Source organism: Dendrobates tinctorius, unplaced genomic scaffold (genome assembly GCF_039654945.1).
Source record: "Dendrobates tinctorius isolate UK_male_01 unplaced genomic scaffold, ASM3965494v1 ptg000107l, whole genome shotgun sequence".
NCBI lineage: Eukaryota > Metazoa > Chordata > Amphibia > Anura > Dendrobatidae > Dendrobates > Dendrobates tinctorius.
In genome coordinates, this window is record NW_027361775.1 from 38,978,450 (window position 1) to 39,002,100 (window position 23,651).

At 41.9% G+C, this 23,651-nt stretch overlaps 1 protein-coding gene across 2 annotated transcripts in view; it reads right to left on the reverse strand.

The window, feature by feature from the left end:
* The window catches only part of MASP1 (MBL associated serine protease 1), a 245,757-nt gene that overhangs the window by 24,447 nt on the left and 197,659 nt on the right, over positions 1-23,651 (reverse strand). For both annotated transcript variants that reach the window (XM_073589389.1, XM_073589388.1), the window contains exons 12-14: positions 23,427-23,540; positions 19,321-19,506; positions 19,114-19,181 (exon numbers count right to left, since the gene is read on the reverse strand). In XM_073589389.1, the coding sequence (XP_073445490.1) occupies positions 19,114-19,181; positions 19,321-19,506; positions 23,427-23,540 (368 nt within the window). The remainder of the gene's footprint in view (positions 1-19,113; positions 19,182-19,320; positions 19,507-23,426; positions 23,541-23,651) is intronic.

Genomic DNA, 23,651 nt, shown 5'->3' on the forward strand with positions numbered 1-23,651 from the left:
ATCCAAGAAGGAGCGAGTTTTGTCATGGGGCCACTCATCCAAGGTGGCTGGTCACGCGGGACAAAGGAAGACACTAAAATTGATTTTTCGCCATTACTGGTGGCCATCCATGAGGAGGGAGATCTATGCTTACGTGGCTGCCTGTCCGATTTGTGCCCGCAATAAAGTCCCCAGATGACTCTCCTGCCATTACACATGCCATCTGGTCCATGGCAGGACATTACAATGGACTTCATTACAGATTTGCCAGTATCCGAGGGTTGCACCATCATCTGGGTAGTCGTGGATCGCTTCTCCAAAATGGCACATTTTACCCCATTGTCTGCTCTTCTGTTTGCTCCTGAACTGGCTGAGAGCTTCATCAAACATATTGTCCCCCTGCACAGATTTCCTCATCACATTATGTCCAATCGACGTTTGCAGTTCACTTCCAGATTCTGGCGAGCTCTCTGTAAATATCTGGATATCGTCTTGGATTTCTTCTCAGCCTACCACCCTAAGTGCAATGGGCAAGTGGAGCATGTCATCCAGGTCCTGGGCAACTATCTACAACACTACGTCAATGTCCACCACAATGATTGGCTGAAATTATTACTCTAGGCTGAGTTCTCATACAACAATTACGTTGGTGAAGCCTCGGGAGAGTTTCCTTTCTACATTGTGTTCGGTCGGCAATCCAAGGTTCCCCTCCCTGTGATGGTTCCTTCTGATGTTCCTGCGGCAGATGTCCTCTCCAAGGATTTTGTAAAGTTATGGGAGGACACCAAAGCCACTTTAGAAGCATCCTACGCCCGTATGAAGAGACATGCTGACAAAAGGTGCCTGGATCCTCTGTGCTTCTGTCCCAGTGACAAGGTATGGCTCTCGTCTAGGTATGTCCAGCTGAAGGTTCCCTCTTACAAGTAGGGTCCTCATTTTATCGGGCCTTTCGAAGTGCTGAAGTGGATGGACGAGGTCTCCTATAAACTGAAGTTGCCTCTTTCATTATGGATTCCAAATTCTTTCCATGTGTCTCTGCTGAAACCGGTCATCCTAACATAACATAGTAACATAACATAGTTAGCAAGGCTGAAAAAAGACATTTGTCCATCCAGTTCAGCCTATACTCCATCAGAATAATTCCCCAGATCTACGTCCTTCTAAAGAACCTAATAACTGTAAGATACAATATTGTTCCACTCCAGGAAGACATCCAGGCCTCTCTTGAACCCCTCGGCTGAGTTCACCATCATCACCTCCTCAGGCAAGGAATTCCAGATTCTCACTGCCCTAACAGTAAAGAATCCTCTTCTATGTTGGTGGAAAAACCTTCTTTCCTCCAGAAGCAGAGAATGGCCTTTGTGACCTTTACATTCCTTGGTATAAACATATCCTCGGAGAGATATTTGTATTGTCCCCTTATATACTTATACATGGTTATTAGATCACCCCTCAGTCATCTTTTTTCTTGACTAAATAATCCTAATTTTGCTAATCTCTCTGGGTATTGTAGTTCCCCCATCCAATTTATTAATTTTGTTGCCCTCCTTTGTACTCGCTCTAGTTCCATTATATCCTTCCTGAGCACTGGTGCCAAAAACTGTACACAGTACTACACGTGCGGTCTAACCAGGGATTTGTACAGAGGCAGTATAATGCTCTCTTCATGAGTATTCGGACCTCTTTTAATGCACCCCATGATCCTGTTTGCCTTGGCAGCCGCTGCCTGGCACTGGCTGCTCCAGGTAAGTTTATCATTAACTAGGATCTTCAAGTACTTCTCCATGTCAGGTTTACCCAGTGGTTTCGCATTCAGTGTGTAATGGTGATATCGATTCCTTCTTCCCATGTGTATAACCTTACATTTATCATTGTTAAACCGCATCTGCAACCTTTCGGCCCAAGTTTCCAACTTATCCAGATCCATCTGTAGCAGAATACTATCTTCTCTTGTATTGACTGCTTTACATAGTTTTGCATCATCTGCAAATATTGATATTTTACTTTGTAAACTTTCTACCAGATAGTTAATAAATATGTTGAAGAGAATAGGTCCCAACACTGACCCCTGCGGTACCCCACTGGTCACAGCGACCCAGTTAGAGAATATACCATTTATAACCACCCTCTGCTTTCTATCACTAAGCTAGTTACTTACCCACACACATTTTCCCCCAGACCCAGCATTCTCATTTTGTGTACTAACCTCTTGTGTGGCACGGCATCAAATGCTTTGGAAAAATCAAGATATACCACGTCCAATGACTCACCTTTATCCAATCTATAGCTTACCTCTTCCTAAAAACTGGTTCGATTGGTTTGACAGGAGCGATTCCTCTTATGCTGATATGGAGTTAAACAGTTATTCTCACTGAGATAATCCAGAATAACATCCCTCAGAAACCCTTCAAATATTTTACCAACAATAGAGGCTAGACTTACTGGCCTATAATTTCCAAGTTCACTTTTAGAGTCCTTTTTGAATATTGGTACCACATTTGCTATGCGCCAGTCCTGTGGAACAGACCCCGTCACTATAGAGTCCTTAACCCCTTCCTGACATCCGACGTACTATCCCGTCCACGGTACCCGGGCCCGTATGACCGTGGACGGGATAGTACGTCTACCGCGATCAGCGGCGCCCACGTGGTGAGCGCCGCTGATCGCGGCCGGGTGTCAGCTGATTATCACAGCTGACACCCGGCACAATGTGTCAGGGGCGGTCACGGACAGCCCCCGACACGTTAACCCCTTGCACACCGCGATCAAACATGATCGCGGTGTACCGGGAGTTAAAGGGAAGCATCGGCAGGGACGGGGCTCCCTCCGTGCTTCCCTAAGCCCCCCACGGCAGCGCAATGTGCAGCGCTGCTGCGGGGGGCTCCTATCCTCCAGGCCCCCGAATCCAAGATGGTGACGGGGGCCTTCGGGGACCTGAGGAAGCTGGCTTCCTCAGTGCCTGCAAAGCGCAGGCAAGAGGAAGTCTTCTTCAATGCCTGTGACAGATTGCTGATCTGTCACAGTGATCTGTGATGTGACAGATCAGCGATCTGTCACAGGACAGTGATGTCCCACCTGGGACTATGTAATAAAGTAAAAAAAAAATGAAAAAAAAATGTAAAAATAAATTTAAAAAAATTGCCAAATAAATTAGAAAAAAAAAAAAAATATTCCCTCAATAAATCCATTTTTTGGAAATAATAAAAAAAAAACAATAAAAGTACACATATTAGGTATCGCCGCGTCCGTAATGACCCGCCCTATAAAACTGTCCCATTAGTTAACCCTTTTAGCGAACCCCTTAAAAAATAAAAATAAAAAACGAAGCAAAAAATAATGATTTATTATCATACCGCCAAACAAAAAGTGTAATAACGCGCGATCAAAAAGACGCATATAAATATCCATGGTACCGCTGAAAACGTCATCTTGTCCCGCAAAAAACAAGCCGCCACACAGCATCATCAGCGAAAAAATAAAAAAGTTATAGCTCACAGAATAAAGCGATGCAAAAATAATTATTTTTTATATAAAATAGTTTTCATTGCATAAAACCGACAAAAACATAAAAAAAGACCTAAATGAGGTATCGCTGTAAACGTACTGACCCGAAGAATAAAACCGCTTTATCAATTTTACCGCACGCGGAACGGTGTAAACGCACCCCCCCAAAAGAAATTCATGAAACACTGGTTTTTGTTCATTCTGCGTCCCAAAAATAGGAATAAAAAGCGATCAAAAAGTGTCACGTGCCCGAAAATGGTACCAATAAAAACGTCAACTCGTCCCGCAAAAAATAAGACCTCACATGACTCAGTGGGTCAAACTACGGAAAAATTATAGCTCTCAAAATGTGGTGATGCAAAAACTATTTTACAATAAAAAGCGTCTTTTAGCGTGCGACAGCTGCCAAATATAAAAACCGCCATAAATAGTAAGTCAAACCCCCCGTTATCACCCCCTTAGTTAGGGAAAAATAATAAAACTAAAAAAAAAGTATTTATCTCCATTTTCCCGTTAGGGTAAGGCTGTGTGCACACGCTGCGGATTAGGTGCGGATTCATCCGCGCGGATTTTGTAAAATCCGCAGGTGAAACCGCAGGTCAAAAGACCTGCGGTTTTACCTGCAGATTGCTCTGCGGTTTTGTCCTGCGGTTTTTCATCTCCTCAATAGAGGAGATGGCAAACCGCAGGAGAATCCGCAGAAAGAATTGACATGTCAATTCTTTCTGCGGATTGAAAACCGCAGATAATCCGCGCGGAAAATTCCGCACCGTCTGCACTGCGGTTTTTGATTCCCATAGGGAATCAAGGTACTGTACACCGCAGCAGAAACTGCTGCGGGTCCGCAGCAGCCAAAACCGCTGCGGAACCGCAGCAAAATCCGCAGCGTGTGCACACAGCCTTAGGGTTAGGGCTAGGGTTAGGGCTAGGGTTAGGGCTAGGGTTAGGGCTAGGGTTAGGGCTAGGGTCAGGGTTAGGGCTCAGATTAGGGTTAGGGGTGTGTTGGGGTTAGGGTTGGAGTTATAATTGGGGGTTTCCACTGTTTGGGCACATCAGGGGCTCTCCAAATGCAACATGGCGTCTGATCTCAATTCCAGCCAATTCTGAGTTGAAAAAGTCAAATGGTGTTCCTTCCCTTCCAAGCTCTGCCATGCGCCCAAACAGTGTTTTACCCCCACATGTAGGGTATCAGCCTACTCAGGACTAATTGCAAAACAATTTTTGGGGTCCAATTTCTCCTGTTACCCTTAGGAAAATAAAAAATTGGGGGCAAAAATATCATTTTTGTGGAAAAAAATGATTTTTTTATTTTCACGTCCGAGTGTTATAAACTTCTGTGAAGCACTTGGGGGTTCAAAGTGCTCACCACACATCTAGATAAGTTCCGTGGGGGGTCTAGTGTCCAAAATGGGGTCACTTGTGGGGAGTTTCAATAGTGTAGGTACATCAGGGGCTCTCCAAACGCACATGACACCCACAGACCATTCCATCAAAGTCTGCATTCCAAAACGTCACTGCTTCCCTTCCGAGCCCCGACGTGTGTCCATACAGTAGTTTTCTCCCACATATGGGGTGTCAGCGTACTCAGGCCAAATTGGACAACAACTTTTGGGGGTCCAATTTCTCCTGTTACCCTTGGGAAAATGAAAAAATTGGGGACTAATTGATCATGTTTCTGGAAAAAATACGATTTTTTTATTTTCATGCCCTGGCATTATAAACTTCAGTGAAGCCCTTGGGGGTTCAAAGTGCTCACCTCACATCTAGATAAGTTCCTTAGTGGGTCTAATTTTCAAAATGGGGTCATTTGTGGGGGGTTTCCACTGTTTAGGTACATTAGGGGCTCTCCAAAGGCAACATGACACCCGCAGACCATTCCATCAAAGTCTGCATTCCAAAACGTCACTACTTCCCTTCCGAGCCCCGACGTGTGCCCATACAGTAGTTTTCTCCCACATATGGGGTATCAGCATACTCAGGACAAATTGGACAACAACTTTTGGGGTCCAATTTCTCCTGGTACCCTTGGGAAAATAAAAAAATGGTGACTAAAAGATCATGTTTGTGGAAAAAATACGAATTTTTTATTTTCACGCCCGGGCATTATAAACTTCTGTGAAGCACTGGGGGGTTCAAAGTGCTCACCACACATCTAGATAAGTTCCTTAGGGGGTCTAGTTTACAAAATGGTGTCATTTGTGGGGGGTTTCCACTGTTTAGGTACATTAGGGGCTCTCCAAAGGCAACATGACACCCGCAGACCATTCCATCAAAGTCTGCATTCCAAAACATCACTACTTCCCTTCCGAGCCCCGACGTGTGCCCATACAGTAGTTTTCTCCCACATATGGGGTATCAGCATACTCAGGACAAATTGGACAACAACTTTTGGGGTCCAATTTCTCCTGGTACCCTTGGGAAAATAAAAAAATGGTGACTAAAAGATCATGTTTGTGGAAAAAATACGAATTTTTTATTTTCACGCCCGGGCATTATAAACTTCTGTGAAGCACTGGGGGGTTCAAAGTGCTCACCACACATCTAGATAAGTTCCTTGGGGGGTCTAGTTTACAAAATGGTGTCATTTGTGGGGGGTTTCCACTGTTTAGGTACATTAGGGGCTCTCCAAAGGCAACATGACACCCGCAGACCAGTCCATCAAAGTCTGCATTCCAAAACGTCACTACTTCCCTTCCGAGCCCCGATGTGTGCCCATACAGTAGTTTTCTCCCACATATGGGGTATCAGCATACTCAGGACAAATTGGACAACAATTTTTGGGGTCCAATTTCTCCTGGTACCCTTGGGAAAATAAAAAAATGGTGACTAAAAGATCATGTTTGTGGAAAAAATACGAATTATTTATTTTCACGCCCGGGCATTATAAACTTCTGTGAAGCACTGGGGGGGTCAAAGTGCTCACCACACATCTAGATAAGTTCCTTAGGGGGTCTAGTTTCCAAAATGGTGTCATTTGTGGGGGGTTTCCACTGTTTTGGTACATCAGGAGTTTTCCAAACGCGACATGGTGTCCGATCTCAATTCCAGCCAAAAACGTCAAATGGCGCTGCTTCCCTTCCGAGCTCTGCCATGCGCCCAAATAGTGGTTTACCCCCACATGTGGGGTATCAGCGTACTCAGAAAAAATTGCACAATAACTTTTACGGTCCTGTTACCCTTGGAAAAATAAGAATTGAGGGTGAAAAGATCATTTTTGTGGAAAAAATATGATTTTTTAATTGTATGGCTTTATGTTATAAACTTCTGTGAAGCCCATGGGGGTTCAAAGTTCTCACCACACATCTAGATAAGTTCCTTAGGGGGTCTAGTTTCCAAAATGGTGTCATTTGTGGGTGATTTCCACTGTTTTGGTACATCAGGGGTTTTCCAAACGCGACATGGTGTCCGATCTCAATTCCAGCCAAAAACGTCAAATGGCGCTGCTTCCCTTCCGAGCTCTGCCATGCACCCAAATAGTGGTTTACCCCCACATGTGGGGTATCAGCGTACTCAGGAAAAATTGCACAATAACTTTTAGGGTCCTGTTACCCTTGGAAAAATAAGAATTGAGGGTGAAAAGATCATTTTTGTGGAAAAAATATGATTTTTTAATTGTATGGCTTTATGTTATAAACTTCTGTGAAACCCATGGGGGTTCAAAGTTCTCACCACTCATCTAGATAAGCTCCTTAGGGGGTCTAGTTTCCAAAATGGTGTGATTTGGGGGGGGTTTCCACTGTTTTGGTACATCAGGGACTCTCCAAACGTGACATGGCGTTCGATCTGAATTCCAGCCAATTTTGCATTGAAAAAGTCAAACGGCGCTCCTTCCATTCTGAGCTCTGCCATGCGCCGAAACAGTCGTTCCCCCCCACAAATCAGGTATCAGCGTACTCAGGACAAATTGCACAATAACTTTTGCAGTCCAATTTCTCCTGTTACCCTTGGTAAAATAAAAAAAATTGAACCTGAAGTATTTTTTTTGTGAAAAAAGTTAGATGTTCATTTCTTTTTAAATATTCAAAAAAATTCCTGTGATGCACCTAATGGGTTAATAAACTTCTTGAATGTGGTTTTGAGCACCTTAAGGGGTTCAGTTTTTAGAATGGTGTCACTTTTGGGTATTTTCTATCATATAGACCCCTCAAAGTGGCTTCAAATGTGATGTGGTCCTAAAAATAAGATGGTGTTGTAAAAATGAGAAATCGCTGGTCAACTTTTAACCCTTATAACTTACTAACAAAAAAAATTTTGGTTCCAAAATTGTGCTGATGTAAAGTAAACATGTGGGAAATGTTACTTATCAAGTTTTTTGTGTGCCGTATCTCTGTGATTTAAGGGCATAAAAATTCAAAGTTGGAAAATTGCGAAATTTTCAAAATTTTTGCCAAATTTCCATTTTTTTCACAAATAAACGCAAGTTATTTGAATGAAATTTTACCACTAACATGAAGTACAATATGTCACGAGAAAACAATGTCAGAATCACCGGGATCAATGGAAACGTTCCAGAGTTATGACCTCATAAAGGTACAGTGGTCAGAATTGTAAAAATTGGCCCGGTCATGAACGTGCAAACCACCCTTGGGGGTGAAGGGGTTAAATATAAGAAATAATGTCTTGTCTATTACATTACTTAGTTCTCTTAGTACTCGTGGGTGTATGCCATCCTGACCCGGAGATTTATCTATTTTAATCTCATTTAGCCTGTTTCGCACCTCTTCTTGGGTTAGATTGGTGACCCTTAATATAGGGTTTTCTTTGTCTCTCGGCATTTCACCTAGCATTTCATTTTCCACCGTGAATACCGTGGAGAAGAAGGTGTTTAATATATTAGCTTTTTCCTCATCATCTACAACCATTCTTTACTCACAATTTTTTAAGGGGCCTACACTTTCACTTATGATTCTTTTACTATTGATATAATTAAAGAACAGTTTTTGATTAGTTTTACTCTCCTTAGCAATGTGCTTCTCAGTTTCCTTTTTGGCAGCTTTAATTAGTTTTTTTAGATAAAGTATTTTTCTTCCTATAGTTTTTTAGAGCTTCAACTGAGCCATCTTGCTTTAGTAGTTTAAATGCTTTCTTTTTACTGTTAATTGCCCCTCTAACTTCTTTGTTTAGCCACATTGAGTTTTTTCTATTACTTGCCTTTTATTCCCACAAGGTATAAACCGCTTACAGTGCCTATTTAGGATATTCTTAAACATTTCCCATTTATTATTTGTATTCCTATTTCTGAGGACATTGTCCCAGTCAACCAGATTAAGGGCATCTCTAAGCTGGTCAAACCTTGCCTTACTAAAGTTCAGTGTTTTTGTGACTCCCTGACAAGTCCCCCTAGCGAAAGACAAGTGAAACTGTACAATATTGTGGTCACTATTTCCTAGATGCCTGACGACCTGCAGATTTGTTATTCCGTCAAATAATAGAGCCCCTGATTCAAAGATCCCAGTACCATGCCCATGCCAACTGCCTCTGGTGATGTTTTTGAGGTGGAGAACATCTTGGCCATAAAGAAGGTGAGAGGCAAGACCTTCTTCCTTGTCGACTGGAAGGGACTTGGTCCCAAAGAGAGAGATCCTGGGAGCCGAAGAAAAACATTCACACTCCGATTCTCCTCTGGAACTTCCTCAATGGCCTGAAGAGGAGGGGTTGTAAAGGGGGGGTACTGTTAGCACCGCACCGGATCCCTGCTCTGACAAGCAGGGTCTCCGGCGTTTCACTTCACTCACCCACACTGCAGTCGGTTCTTCCCTTTTCCATGTCTGAATGCTTCCAGCAGAGCTTCCAGCCGGGCCTCCAGCCATGTCCTTAGAGCACGCATTTGTGTGCTCCCACCCTCTTAAAGAGCCAGCGTGTGCACTTGCTATTTCCTCCCCAGCCAATGGCTGTGGGACATTATGTATATATTGCTTTCTCCTCACTGGGAGGAGCCTGAGCAACCTTCTGCAGTCTATTAGTGAGATCGCTGATTTTGTGATGCCACAGCAATCTCGCCAGCGAGATCGCTGTGTGTGACAGGGATCAGCGACCGCCCCCCCTGCCGGGTATCGCTGATCGTGCTCGATCGGCCTGGGCCATTTTTTGATCATTGGTCTCCCGCTGGCCAGCGCGCATTGCTGCGTGTGGCAGCATGAGCCAACGATCAGCGAGGCTCCCAGCGCTCTAAGCAGGCGCTGGGAGCTGGTCTCTAAGGTAAATATCGGGTTACTAAGCGGCGCGCATCACTTAGTTACCCGATGTGTACCTTAGAAACCTGCGTGCTGGCAGCTCCCGGCGAGAGCACGCAGGTTTCTAAGGTACACATTGGGTAACTAAGTGACACGTGCCGCTTAGTAACTCGATATTTACCTTAGAGACCAGCGTCTTCACTGGTGCTGATCGCTGGTGAAGCTGCCTGTTTGGCAGCTCACCAGCGATCATATAGCGATACACCAGTGATCCTGACAAGGTCGTATCGTTGTCGGGATTGCTGGTGCATCTTTATGTGTGATGGAGCCTTAAGGTTGCGTACCAGTCCCTGTTGCATTCTGGTGCAGATCCTGCCTGCTGCACTCTGGTGCAGATCCTGCCTGCTGCACTCTGATGCGAACTGTGCCTGCTGCACTATCATGCAAAATCTGCCTGCTGCACTCTGATGTGAAATCTGCCTGCTGCACTCTGATACAAACTCTGCCTGCTGCACTATTCAATCTGTCCTACTGGGTCGAGCTGCTGCGCATCCTTGGTCTGTCCTGGAGGGGCACCTGGCATTCATTGTGAGCCAAGTCTAACCTCACCATCAGAAATTCTAGTGAACAGTCCGGTGCTTGCTTAGTCACACCCCTCCAGGCTATCCGCAGTCAGTGACATAGTAGCTCCACAAACCACGTCCGTGACACCATGTCACATTGGCAGAGCCCCTGAGGTGCCAGAACAACAGAAATACCATATATGTGAACTCATTTTACAAACTACACTTCCTACTGATTTCATCTAGTGGTGCAGTGATCATATTGACACCACTTGTGCATCACAGAATTTTATACCACTGAGCAGTGAAGAAAGAATAAATTACATTTTTACCATTAATATGTTGTTTCAGCCCCAAGTTTTTAGTTTTTATAAGGGCTAATAGGATTTTTTCTACCAACAAACTGAGGTCCATTTTTTCCAGAGTGCGCCAATACCCTACATGTAATCAGGAAATGTTTTTCAGGCACAGTGCAAAGCTCACAAGGCAAAGAGCGACAGATTTTACTGTTACAGTTTGCAGGTGCCATGACCCACTGGAAGAGCCCATGAGGTGTCAGAACAGCAGAACTCCCCATAAGTGACCCCATTTTACAAACTACACCTCTTACTGAATTCATCTAGGGATGCGGTGATCATATTTACAACACGGGTATGTCACAGAAATGTACACCATTGGACAGTGAAGAAAAATTAACTACATTTTTACCACCAAAATTTTATTTTAGCCCTAGATTTTACATTTTCACACAAGAAGTGGGTAAAAATGGCACCAATATTTGTCCAACAATTTCTACTGAACGTGGCAATACCCCATGTCATGATCCAAGGTGGATCTGACAGTTTAAATGAACAAGTTGAACTTTTTTTTCTTTGGCTAGGTGCCAAAGTGGGTTGATTGCCCCCGGTGGCCATTAGAATTATTACACGTGGTGTCGTTCATTCTAAGTTGCCCCAGTGGTGGTGAGTGGTATCACACCTTAGTTTTAGGGTTAATGTGAATGCAATTACAAATCAGGTGTTAGGCTCTATAAAAGGGAGCCAGGTGGGTTCAATCACTGTTGGTGATATTGATTGTGTGTTAGTCTTGCACAAGTAAGCCTGGGGGAGGAAGAAGCTGAACATGAGTCCTGCGCAGCCCAGCCAGAGGGGACAAGTGGCAGCTAGATGGTCTGCAAGAAGGGCTGGCATGGCGTGGTGGAGTCACAGTTTATTGTGTTGGCAGGAAGTGCTTGCATGGCTTGGTGGAGTGATGACTATGGAGAGAGTTGCACTCAGCATGCGGGACTTGGTTGCTGAGAGCTGGACTCAAGCATGCTGGACTTTGGGCAGAAGCTGAACTCATCATTGGGACTCTGTTATTGGACAGCTGCAACTGGTGGTGGACTCTGCTCCAAGGCTGCACTATGGTGAAGGATCCAGTTATGGTGATGGATCCGGGTGGAGGAGAAGATGCACACAGGTGGTGGGCTCTGTTGCTAGGAGCGTACGCAACAGAGCAAAGCTAAGTGGTGTTTCCCCTGTTTGGTCATCTTTCCTCATGTGTGTTTTAGTGCAGTGGTGGGATTAGTTTCCGCACCGACCAATTCCCTAGTGAGGGTTTAGGTTCAGGGCGAGATAGGGTTTTTAGGTTCCTGTTGCGCGCCCGGTGCGGAACCGGCATAGGGAACGTAAGGACTGCAGGGACACTGGCTCAGGGGAGCTCAGGAGGTCTCCACTTCCCTATTCTTTATCGCAGGGCCCACCATTGTTAAGGTTTCCCAGGTTTCCCTTATTGTTTAAATTCGCCTTACTGGAGGCGGGGTTTCCAGACTTATATATACGTGTAATGATTAAATTCGCCAGTTGGAGGCGGTGTATCCAGCTGCACGTGTTCATTATTTAAATTCGCCCCACTGGAGGCGGTGTATCCAGGGTCACGTGTGCCATATGGGTTCGCCTTGCGGTACTCGCTGCGTCCAGACACACGTGACCGTGACACTCCATATGTGGCTGTGCAGTACTACTTAGCCATACAGAGAGATTTGGGAGGAATCGTAGAGTTGTAAGGGACCTCCTGGGCCATCTGGTCCAACCCCCTGCTCAAAGCAGGATTCACTAAATCATTCCAGACAGATGTCTGTCCAGCCTCTGTTTGAAGACTTCTATTGAAGGAGAGCTCACCACCTCTCGTGGCAGCCTGTTCCACTCATTGATCACTCTAACTGTCAAAACGTTTTTTCTAATATCTAATCTGTGTCTCCTCCCATTCAGTTTCATCCCATTGCTTCTAGTCTTTCCTTGTGCAAATGAGAATAAAGATGATCCTTCTACAATATGACAGCCCTTGAGATATTTGTAGACAGCTATTAAGTCTCCTCTCAGTCTTCTGTTTTGCAAGCTAAACATTCCCAAATCCTGTAACCGTTTCTCATAGGACACGGTTTGCAGACTGGTCACCATTCTGGTCGCTCTTCTCTGAACTTGCTCCAGTATGTTGATGTATTTTTTAAAATATGGTGCTCAAAACTGGACACAGTATTCCAGATGAGGTCTGGCCAAAGAGTAGTAGAAGGGGATAATTACTTCCCATGATCTAGACGGCATGCTTCTGTTAATACATCCCAGAATTGCATTTGCCTTTCTTGCTGCTGCATCATACTGTTGACTCATGTTCAGTCTGTGATCTATTAGTATACCCAAGTTTTTTTCACATGTGCTGTTGCTTAGCCCTATTCCTCCTTTGCTTTTTCATTTTTATTGACAAGTTGTAATACTTTGCATTTTTCCCTGTTAAAAACCACTCTGTTAGTTGGTACCCACTGCTCCAGTTTATTTATATCTTTTTGAATCCTCTCTCTCTCTTTTCTAGTGTTAGCTATCCCTCCTAGCTTTGAGTCATCAGCAAATTTAAACAGTTTACCCTCAATTCCTTCATCTAAATCATTGATAAAGATGTTGAAGATGTGGAACAATAAATTGCTCTATCATGGAAAAATTGAATAGAATTCATTGTGTTTCACCCCTCATGAAGAAATTTGAGTTAAGGGTGTCCTATTTGTACTGAACCAGCAAACGATGGTAAAATTATTCTAACTTATGTATCATACTGTGACTTGTACTAATTTCAAACAACCATTTGCTGTGAAACTATTCTCTATGATTTACCATTTCAGATTTTAGAAGCCTTTTTTTGTAAATACTATAAGGTAGTCTTTGTTATTTACAAAATGATGCCACATAGATTGCTCTGTACCAACCTTTACTCGCATATGAATTATACAGTATACAAAATACACTGCTCAAAAAAATAAAGGGAACACTCAAATAACACATCATAGATCTGAATGAATGAAATATTCTCATTGAATACTTTATGTACAAAGTTGAATGTGCTGACAACAAAATTACACATAAATAATCAATGAAAATCAAATTTATTAACCAATGGAGGCCTGGATTTGGAGTCACACACAAAATTAAAGTGGAATGTAATGTCCTTAAAACAAGTCAAAATGAGGCTCAGTATTGTGTGTGGCCTCCATGTACCTGTATGGCCTCCCTACACCTGGGCATGCTCCTGATGAGGCGGCGGATGGTCTCCTGAGGGATCTCCTCCGAGACCTGGACTAAAGCATCCGCCAAATCCTGAACAGTCTGTGGTGCAACGACGTTGGTGGATGGAGCGAGACATGATATTCCAGATATGTTCAATCAGATTCAGGTCTGGGGAATGGACGGGCCAGTCCATAGCTTCAATGCCTTCATCTTGCATAAACTGCTGACACACTCCAGCCACATGAGGTCTGGCATTGTCCTGCATTAGGAGGAACCCAGAGCCAACTGCACCAGTATATGGTATTCCAAGGCGTCTGAGGATCTTATCTTGGTACCTAGTGGCAGTCAGGCTATCTCTGGAGAGCACATGGAGGGCTGTGCGGCCCTCCAAAGAAATGCCACTCCACACCATTATTGACCCACTGCCAAACCGGTCATGCTGAAGGATGTTTCAGGCAGCAAATCGCTCTCCACTGCATCTGCAGACTTTCTCACGTCTGTCACATGTGCTCAGTGTGAACCTGCTTTCATCTGTGAAGAGCACAGGGCACCAGTGGCGAATTAGCCAATCCTGGTGTTCTGTGGCGAATGCCAAGTGTAGTGTACGGTGGTGGGCTGTGAGCACAACCCCCATCTGTGGACGACGGGCACTCAGACCATCCTCATGGGGTTGGTTTCTAACCGTTTGTGCAGATACATGCATATTTGTAGCCTGGTGGAGGTCATTTTGCAGGCTCTGGCAGTGCTCTTCCTGTTCCTCCTTGCACAATGGCTGAGGTAGCGGTCCTGCTGCTAGGTTGTTGCCCTTCTACGGCCCCCTCCACATCTCCTGGTGTACTGGCTTGTCTCCTGGTAGCGCCTCCAGCCTCTGAACACTACGCTGACAGACACAGCAAACCTTCTTGCAACAACTCGCATTGATGTGCCATCCTGGATGAGCTGCACTACCTGAGCCACTTGTGTTGGTTGTAGAGTCCGTCTCATGCTATTACAACTGTGAAAGCACAACCAACATTCAAAAGTGACCAAAACATCAGCCAGAAAGCATTAATGATAATAATAATCGGTATTTTTATAGCGCTAACATATTCCACACGCTTTACAATTTACACACATTATCATCACTGTCCCCGATGGGGCTCACAATCTAAATTCGATATCAGTAAGTCTTTGGAATGTGGGAGGAAACCGGAGTACCCTGAGGAAACCCACGCAAACACGGGGAGAACATGCAAACTCCTTGCAGATGCTTTCCTTGATGGGATTGGTACTGAGATGTGGTCTGTGGTCCCCACCTGCAGAATCACTCCTTTATTGAGTGTGTCTTGATAATTGCCAATAATTTCCATCAGTTGTCTATTCCATTTGCACAACAGCATGTGAAATTGATTGTCAATCAGTGTTGCTTCCTAAGTGGACAGTTTGATTTCACAGAAGTTTGATTTACTTGAAGTTATATTCTGTTGTTTAAGAGTTCCCTTTATTCTTTTGAGCAGTGTATTTTAGCACTTGCCCTTTTTGAAAGGAACTGCATTTCATCTTCTTTGATAGACTATTCCATTTTTTTACAAAGGCCTACAATTAATTCTATTACATTTTTCCATTGTAAAGCTATTTATATTATTTAATGCTACTTATAATATCATACTATCTCTTTTTTTAAATAATTGCAGTTCCCTTTCAAAGTATCCCAGCAATATATATGCTTTTATACTCATTACAATATTAAATGGTCTATGGATGCTTATTACTTTGATATGTCACATATATCATATATTATTTTTTGTGGTTTCATTCATTTGATATATGATTATACACAGTTTTCTTCCATTTAGGTGTTCATATGGATGGTGTCATTTTGTGTCTGCACATTTTTGTATAGGGACACTTTATTTAGCGTTATTAAATTATTAAACTACTGTGACAAGTTCACTGGGAAAGTACTGGAGGAGAGATATGTATCACTGAGGATGTTGGCTTCAGTGATATGAACCTGAGGAAAATGCTCCAGCACACTAAGTGTGGAGAGGGGTTAATTGGCCATGTTAAGGGCTTGGTTATTTTGTGAACAGCTGAAGATTGGGTGGAAGGCTGTAGGATGGGTTTTAGGTAATTAGTCTTCTGAATCATTCAGCGTTCAGTGCCTCTATTGTGATGAAGTGAGCTGAACATTTTTGTTTTCCCTGAGTGGTCGAATCCCCGCAGCCACGTAGACTGTACTATATGTTATTTTTTTGTTTTCCCATTATGCCAGAAAGGCCGTGTTCATTTTGCTGAACTTTGCACTGATTTATGCCTTACCTTTTAAATTAACCAGTAGAAGAATGAAATGAGAAACGTTCCTATGTCTACCTCTGTGAGAAGTTGAGTGATCCAATCTACCACACTATATATAACTGTATAAATAGAACCATTTTTTCCTTCTTGCATTACTTGTTCTTTGTAATTTTAATCTTTTTACCATGTTGAATTAATAAAGATTAATTTATAAATATGCTCCATTTTCTTATAGGATTTTGCTCTAGAAATAGATATCCCCAGGAGTTTATAAATATTTGCAAGACAATTTTGAAGTTCACAAATAATAGTAATGCATATTCTGCAACCATTGTATTCCTGTGCAAATAAGACATTGTGTGATTTATATTTTGTATACATTCACATTATCATGTATTTCGTCAATTTTTGATTGCATATTTTTTCTTTTACATGCCCTAATATCTGATGATGATCTGATCTATCATTTTCAAAGTGGGTTGCTTTTTCTAAATAAATCAATTTATATCCACATAAACCGTGCCAAGTTCCTTGTCCTTAACTTAAAGAGCACCATTTTTTTCTCTTATTTCATTCCCACTGCTCCCCTGAGTAATCTTCTTTTTGTTGTTGCTTTAAATCCTCCATATGGTTCAGGAGATATGGTCCTTTTCAATCAGTGCTAATTTTTAAGGTGTTTACAAGGGGGCGTTTGCATATAGAATTCTCTAGACCATCTCTCTAAGGACTTTTTCCCCTTGTCAAAGACCATAAACATTATTACCATTACATAAAAAGGCCCATATCTCTTGAACCATATGGTGGATTTAAAAAAATAAATAAATGCTATAATCAGCAGGAATAAAGTTAGCACAAAAACTAACCCGATGATGGGTCTTTTTAAAATCTTGTCCTTCTGACCACTCTTAAAATACTTTGTGGTTCATGCCACCTAACTAGAATGTTTTTACTTGTGCAAAAGACCTGAAAGGAAGCAGGATTCATGTGCCTTAGGGCTCATGCAGCGGATCATATAAATAGAATGCGTGCTGTACAATTTTTAATCAAATAACTCACAGATATCACACGGACAATAACACTGAATTCAATATTGATGTTCTGATGAACAATTCTTTTCTCGGTCCAACTGTCCATGTGAAAAAAAAGTCAGCATCCCCTACTTTCTTCCAAATGTCAGATGAGACTCACCCATTAAAATCTATGGGTGCATATTAAAAAGGATCCCACACGGAACACAAAAGATACATTTCTATTACATAAAACGGACAAACGGATTAAAATTCTGGATGAAATTTGGACAATTTCTCGTAATCTCTTCTGCAGGCGCCCTAAAAGTGGTGCATTGTGAGCATTTTTGGCCAGATTTGATGGGATTTAAAATTACCTACAAATTAGGAAATAAATGTTGAGGTATGCTTAATTCTAATGGATGCCATGCCATATGTGGAACCTGTGTAGTTTAGTCTGCTCTATACATAGCAGGTGCAAAGCATTAGGCTGGGGTCACACTTCCGAGAAACTCGCACGAGTCTCACACCTCAATAACCGCCACTGCCACCGGCACTCGGACCGGAGTGTGCGGCTGCATGTATTTCTATGCAGTTGAACGCTCCGGTCCGCGTGCTGGCGGCAGTGCCGGGTATTGAGGTGCAAGACTCGTGCGAGTTTCTCGGAAGTGTGACCCCGGCCTTAAGGTGAGAATAACTGCTGCAGAAATGGAGGTGGAGGGTCCGGTCACATAGTTTTACACTCAGAGAGAACTGTGCTTGGCTGCATTGCTTATATCAGGAGACTAGTGGTGGGACACATGGTTTAGAGTGGATGAGTGCCACAGATCTGGGAGGTAAGTGTAGATGATTTGAAATAAACAGAATTTTCTTTTGTCGAAATAAAGCTGTGCATGATGTTGAGTAAGATTTCTAATGATTGTTGACTAAGATTTCGTTATACAATCTGTATAAAATTGGAAAGACAAGACTTTGATATGTTGTAGCCATTGTTTAGTAATGCTCATTGATAGGGGCATGGGCCCTGACATTCCTCAAAACTTGGGAAAGAAGCACTCAGCAGCAGAGCACAGTATGGAACCACAGAATTTCTAATGAGCCTTTATGTCACTTTACAAATATATAGAAGATTACTGTAGTTACCCTTTAAGATAAAGTAGTTACATTAATAGAGGGTAGAATTAAGAAGGAACTCTAAAAATACTATTCTTTTAGGGTTTCTACATCCAAAAAAGCTTAAATGGGTTGTCTTGGCATGATCAGTGCTACTTTTTCCATGGGGTGAGTATTATATCGCATCTCATCTTCATTCAAATAAAAGTTTTGGAAAGCCGTTTTCTCACCAGAGTTCACAATATCAATAGATCCCCTGAATGACTCCAGAGCTGGCCTCATAAAATAATCATTTTGATATTAAGCAGGTAAAGTGTTTCAACCTACATACTGTATGAAAATGCTGATCATTATCACTCGTTTGGTATATTTCGCTACTCATACACTACAATTCTAAAAAAAATCTGACTTTTTGAAAGTGTACCTAGAAAAACTTTGAAGCTGTTTTGAAGACAAAGGGCAGCCATATCACATATTGATTTACTTTACATTTCTCTTTTGAACATTCACTTTGGATTTTGTTTCCTTATTTCCAATGTATTATCCTTTATAAATATACTTCCATGGTATTTTCTCTGCATCTGCTAAATACAACACATTACAGATTTTAAAGGGATTGCCCATCTCTGAGGAACTTTGTGTGTAATGTACAGATAGTTAGGATTTGGCTTCACTTGCAAGCTCCAGCAGTCATCACGTGACCACAAGCACGCGTTTTGCATTGTTGCGGTCATTTGCTGACTAGAGTTTCAGCATCTTCGCAAAAATTTTTATTGATAGTAGCGGATTAGTGAAAAAGTGATGGCAACTATGCAAATCGCATACGTGCGATCATTTAATGCCTGCTGTAACCAACAAGCAGAATTCTAGTGGAGTGTACAATACACATTGTTAGGATTTGTCAAGCTGCAAGGCTTGCTGTAAATATCCTCAAGGATAGAAAGAAAGAAAGATAAAATACCTCCAGAAGAGTCTCGGGCTGCTTTTTCAAGAACTGCTTGCCCCATCCACTCACTACTACAAAGTTATCTGAAAGTTCAGAAATATAATTTGATTCACTGATTATCATCATTTACATTTTTTATATCCAATACTTAAAAATGTATCACATAGCTGCAAATGATTATATTATCCAATCATCACATTCTGTAAGCAGAACCTGCAGTACCTGGCTGAACTTCAACTTCTGGTAAGCAAACAGGCAGCACGTAATCATGGAGATAAGCTTTACTGGATAGCTCCACCAAGGCAACATCATTCTGAAATGTGCTGCTGTTATATTTGGGATGCAGAACAAAGTTCTTGACCTGCAGCATTTGTTCGGTATCATCAGTTTTGAAAGTCCTGTGTTTTCCTGGGAAAAGGAAAATTAAATAAATATGGTTCTTTGTATTGAAATTTCCTTTATGTGAATGGAAGTCTGTTGTGGCACATCTGCACTATATTGTGTAGATCTTTCTGCCATTTTCTCTACATATTCAGACAGGCTTGGATGCACTGAAACTGGCATTGAAAAGCATTGCTAGGAGAGGAAAACTCAACAGCATACAGTATCAACATTTCTATTTCTTAATTTTATATGTTTTTTTCTGGATTTGCAGATTTTGCTGTGGACTCACAATCAACAGAGCAATCTAGACAAAATAATCTTTTTTGTGCATTTTAACTTTGCTGATAGACTCAACAGAAAATGACATGATGCAAACAAGTAAAAACATCCGCAAGTATGTATAATCAGATTTCTTGTGTGTCCCTCATAACCTTAAGAATATAAATTTGTGAATTAAAAAAATAAAACTGTCCTATGTGAATGTTCATAAATTGAAATGTATTATCTGATAATATCATTTTTTTTAGTGAAAGAGGTTTTCCTTGGCATCCTAGCAATGAAGGAAAATGTCACTGTTTGTCATGCCCATGACTCGCACAGGTGATAAGCACCACCCCATCCAGTACTACACTGCTCTGCTATCCCCAGTCATGGGCTGTCTCTGTGAGCTGCCTTTTTTTAGCATTTCCAACCCTGCTGCATCTTCCTGCTGCTGGTAAATTTACACCTGGCTATAGGGACGTGCAGCCACTTTCTGCAAGTATGTAACCCCATCATGTCCTGCAGAAGTGTGATCCTCTGGCCTATCCCCAAGCAGCAGGGGGGTTTATTAAGACAGCTCCTTCCACCACTCCTCGCTTGATCTAAGGTTCTAATTCAGTTTCTGTCTAGATTCCTGTAAGGTGCTTTCTTGTATCATTTCAGCTGTTTTCTGACCCAGTTTCCCTACCCATTTATCCTGATCTCTCCTCTCCTGACCTTGGCTATGTCTATGAACCCTTGCTGCCTACCCTGACCTTGGATTGTCTGACCAGGTCTTTGCCTTCATCCCCCTGTATCTTGTACACGTGTTTCTGACCCTACGGTCAGCCGCTGCAGACCTGGGGACTACCCTGGATTGGTATCTGGTGACTTCCAGAGGCCAAGTCTAGCCTCACCATCAGAGGTTCTAGTGAAGACGTGGAAGTCAATCAGTTATGCCCCTAATGGGTAAGCCTGGACTCAGTGGATCCACATCTACCAGTGTCACACTGTTAAACAACTTCTCCCGCTTGTATGATGCCATGTAGAAGAGCATGTAAAATAGGATTGTCCTAAGAGGACATCACCCTTAATATTAAGGAGGTTGTCTAGTACCATAACTGTTCTTTTTTAATAAACCTTGCTATTTTGTGCCTCTCAATACATGCATTAAGTGATTTTATTATTATTACCTTTTATAATGCTGTAACAGCACGTTCTCATGGCTGGCTGCAGCTCTGATGGGGTTCATCAACAACTTCCTCTATCATGGTTTCCTGTGTTGTATTACTACAAGTTCCATCATGCATTGCACTGGTCTGTAAGCCAGCACCTATCACACCCACTCAAAACCCCACCCAAATCCCTCCCTGCCCTCCTTCCTCTATATTTAATCTGCTACATCTTATTGTGAGAGTGAGAGCTCATATCAGTGGTCATCTTCCCCTTACTCTTCCTTTTAAAATTTAAAAAAAAATAACACTCATCAAATAGGCCTGGACAGAAAAGACGGTATCCCTGAAAAGGACACCTCCCCATATAATGCTAAGCCAAAAAAGGTCCCAAGATATACTGTGCAACAATGGAGGCTCAAAAATATGCCCTAATGTCTAAGGAAGTATGGCTCAAAGAAATATCCATAGAGGAAGCAGCCTAGAGGTATATAAGTAAAATTTGGTGACCAAATTGTAAAGAAATATACATAGAGAGGAGGTTTCCCTACACTACCTTAAGTGGTGGCAGTAACCCTTAAAGTACACACCACTTAAGGTAATGTAGGGAAACCTCCTCTCTATTTATATTTCTTTACAATTTGGTCACCTTGATTTACTTACGGTATGTACCTCTAGGCTGCTTGCTCTATGGATATTTCTTTGAGCCATACTTCCTTGGACATTAGGGCATATTTTTGAGCCTCCATTAATACACACTATATCTTGGGATCTTTTTTGACTTATCATTATATGGGGAGGTGTCCTTTTCCCTATGCTCAGAATCTATTTGGGTATTTATTCTGATTGTTGCAAGCATACCACACTTATTTCAGTGAAGTCTTTCCCACTATCTATTTAAATATATTATTACAGGCTTCTCCTGATATTTATTAGTTTACTTACCTTGATTGAGTGGCATTTTGCACATTTTGTCCTTATTTTGCACATACTTTTTTATGTAAGTTTTTAATATTGTCTCAATAAAGTTTTGTAATTTTAACTTGTTTGGCATATACAGTAGCTTCTTTTTCCTTTTTGATTTATGCTCATTTTTTGAAGCTGCCTCTAGGCATTTTTTGGGGGTTTGAGATAGGGTCAGATTTGGGGGTTTGTAAGTTGGTATGAGTATACCATCATAGAATCCACAAATCCAGCTAAACCAACAGTCCTTCTAAGGACTAATTACGGGAGGTATATAGATTGCAGTGCTAGGTAGGCAGGGGAGTGTATGTGGCTATATACATATCAATGCAATGCATGCAGGCACTGTATGTGGGTATATAGATATCATTGCATACATCAAGAGGGTCCATTCCATTACTGTCTGCTGCTGCCGATTACATATATTGATCGTATATACCTAGACCCAGGTATCAGTGGCTAGGAATAATTTTTTTTGCATCTTAATCCTGATCATTTTATTCCAAAGCAATCTAAAACCCCATTTTTTTCTTTCCAATTTGCTTATTGCCTTTTAAAGCAATAATCTTTAATCAATTAATTGAGGTAAAAAACACCCCCCAATCCAGTCAAAAAATATACATGACCTAATTAAACAATAACTTGTATTGACCCTACACTATCCTGCTATCCCTTCCTAACAGTGGAGGTTGGCACCCTAATAGGTAGGATTATTTCTCGCCCCCACTCCATGACGGCTGTCCCAGACTAGCCCTGATAAACCCTAATACTCTATACTGTAATTAACGGCCCAGTGGTTTAAGTACCCTTAACTACCGCCGTTAAAAGGTGTATCGGCGGTCGTTAAGGGGTTAATTTTTATTTCTATAATTATAAACCTTGGTGAGACATTAGTGAAAAGTAACTTCCAGTCGAGTTCCAAAACTTTTACATGCTACTGTACTATTAATTCAATAGGCCTGTGGATAGTGAGCATACTACTATAATTATTTGGTGGGGCGGTCTTTGTTGACATTTGACTGTGGCATCTGTGACGCTTTTATGGACAATTTGCAATAATAGTTGTAAATTTAAAGGTTTCAATAAACTGCTTACACTGGGTTTTATGGTGCCCACCTGTGGTTGGTTCCCATTGTTGCTTTGCATAAAGCAATGTTCACTTAAGCGTATAACAAAATGGTAGTTTAATTCAGAAAATGCAGACTATTTTTTCAGTTTTCATCAGATTTTGATCCATGTGCCATCCATGTGTCCATGTTTTACGTCCATGTGACATTCTTATTCGGTCCAATTTTGTGCAACTACGTTAAAACGTACATGATCACATCCAGTTTTCTAGGTTTATAATAGAAATATAAGTGTAAAAATCGGATGCCACTCTGATGGTTGGTGTGGGATACGATATTTCTTCTCACATTCATACACTTGAATGCGTGAATCTCATTCGAGACTTGGAGGAAAGTAATGAATGATTAAAAATGGGATAGCATGTGTCCAATTTATACCTGTGTCTGCATGAGTCCTAAAGACGACAGCAAAGTGTTGGCATTGCTTCTAATGTCCACTTACCTAGAATAATGTTGAAAGAAGATGGAGTTAAAAGGTCTTCTTGAGTAAGAACTGCATTCTCTTCCTCCAATTCGTGATGTAGGCAGTGAGCAGCTGTTACAATCCATTTATCACCTAGATTTTGTATACAATTAATTCACAAAATTAGTGATTGTTGTGGGTTTTATAAAACAATTGTTTTTTTTAGTCAGCAGGAGATTATCACTAGAGGAATAGAAAACCAGC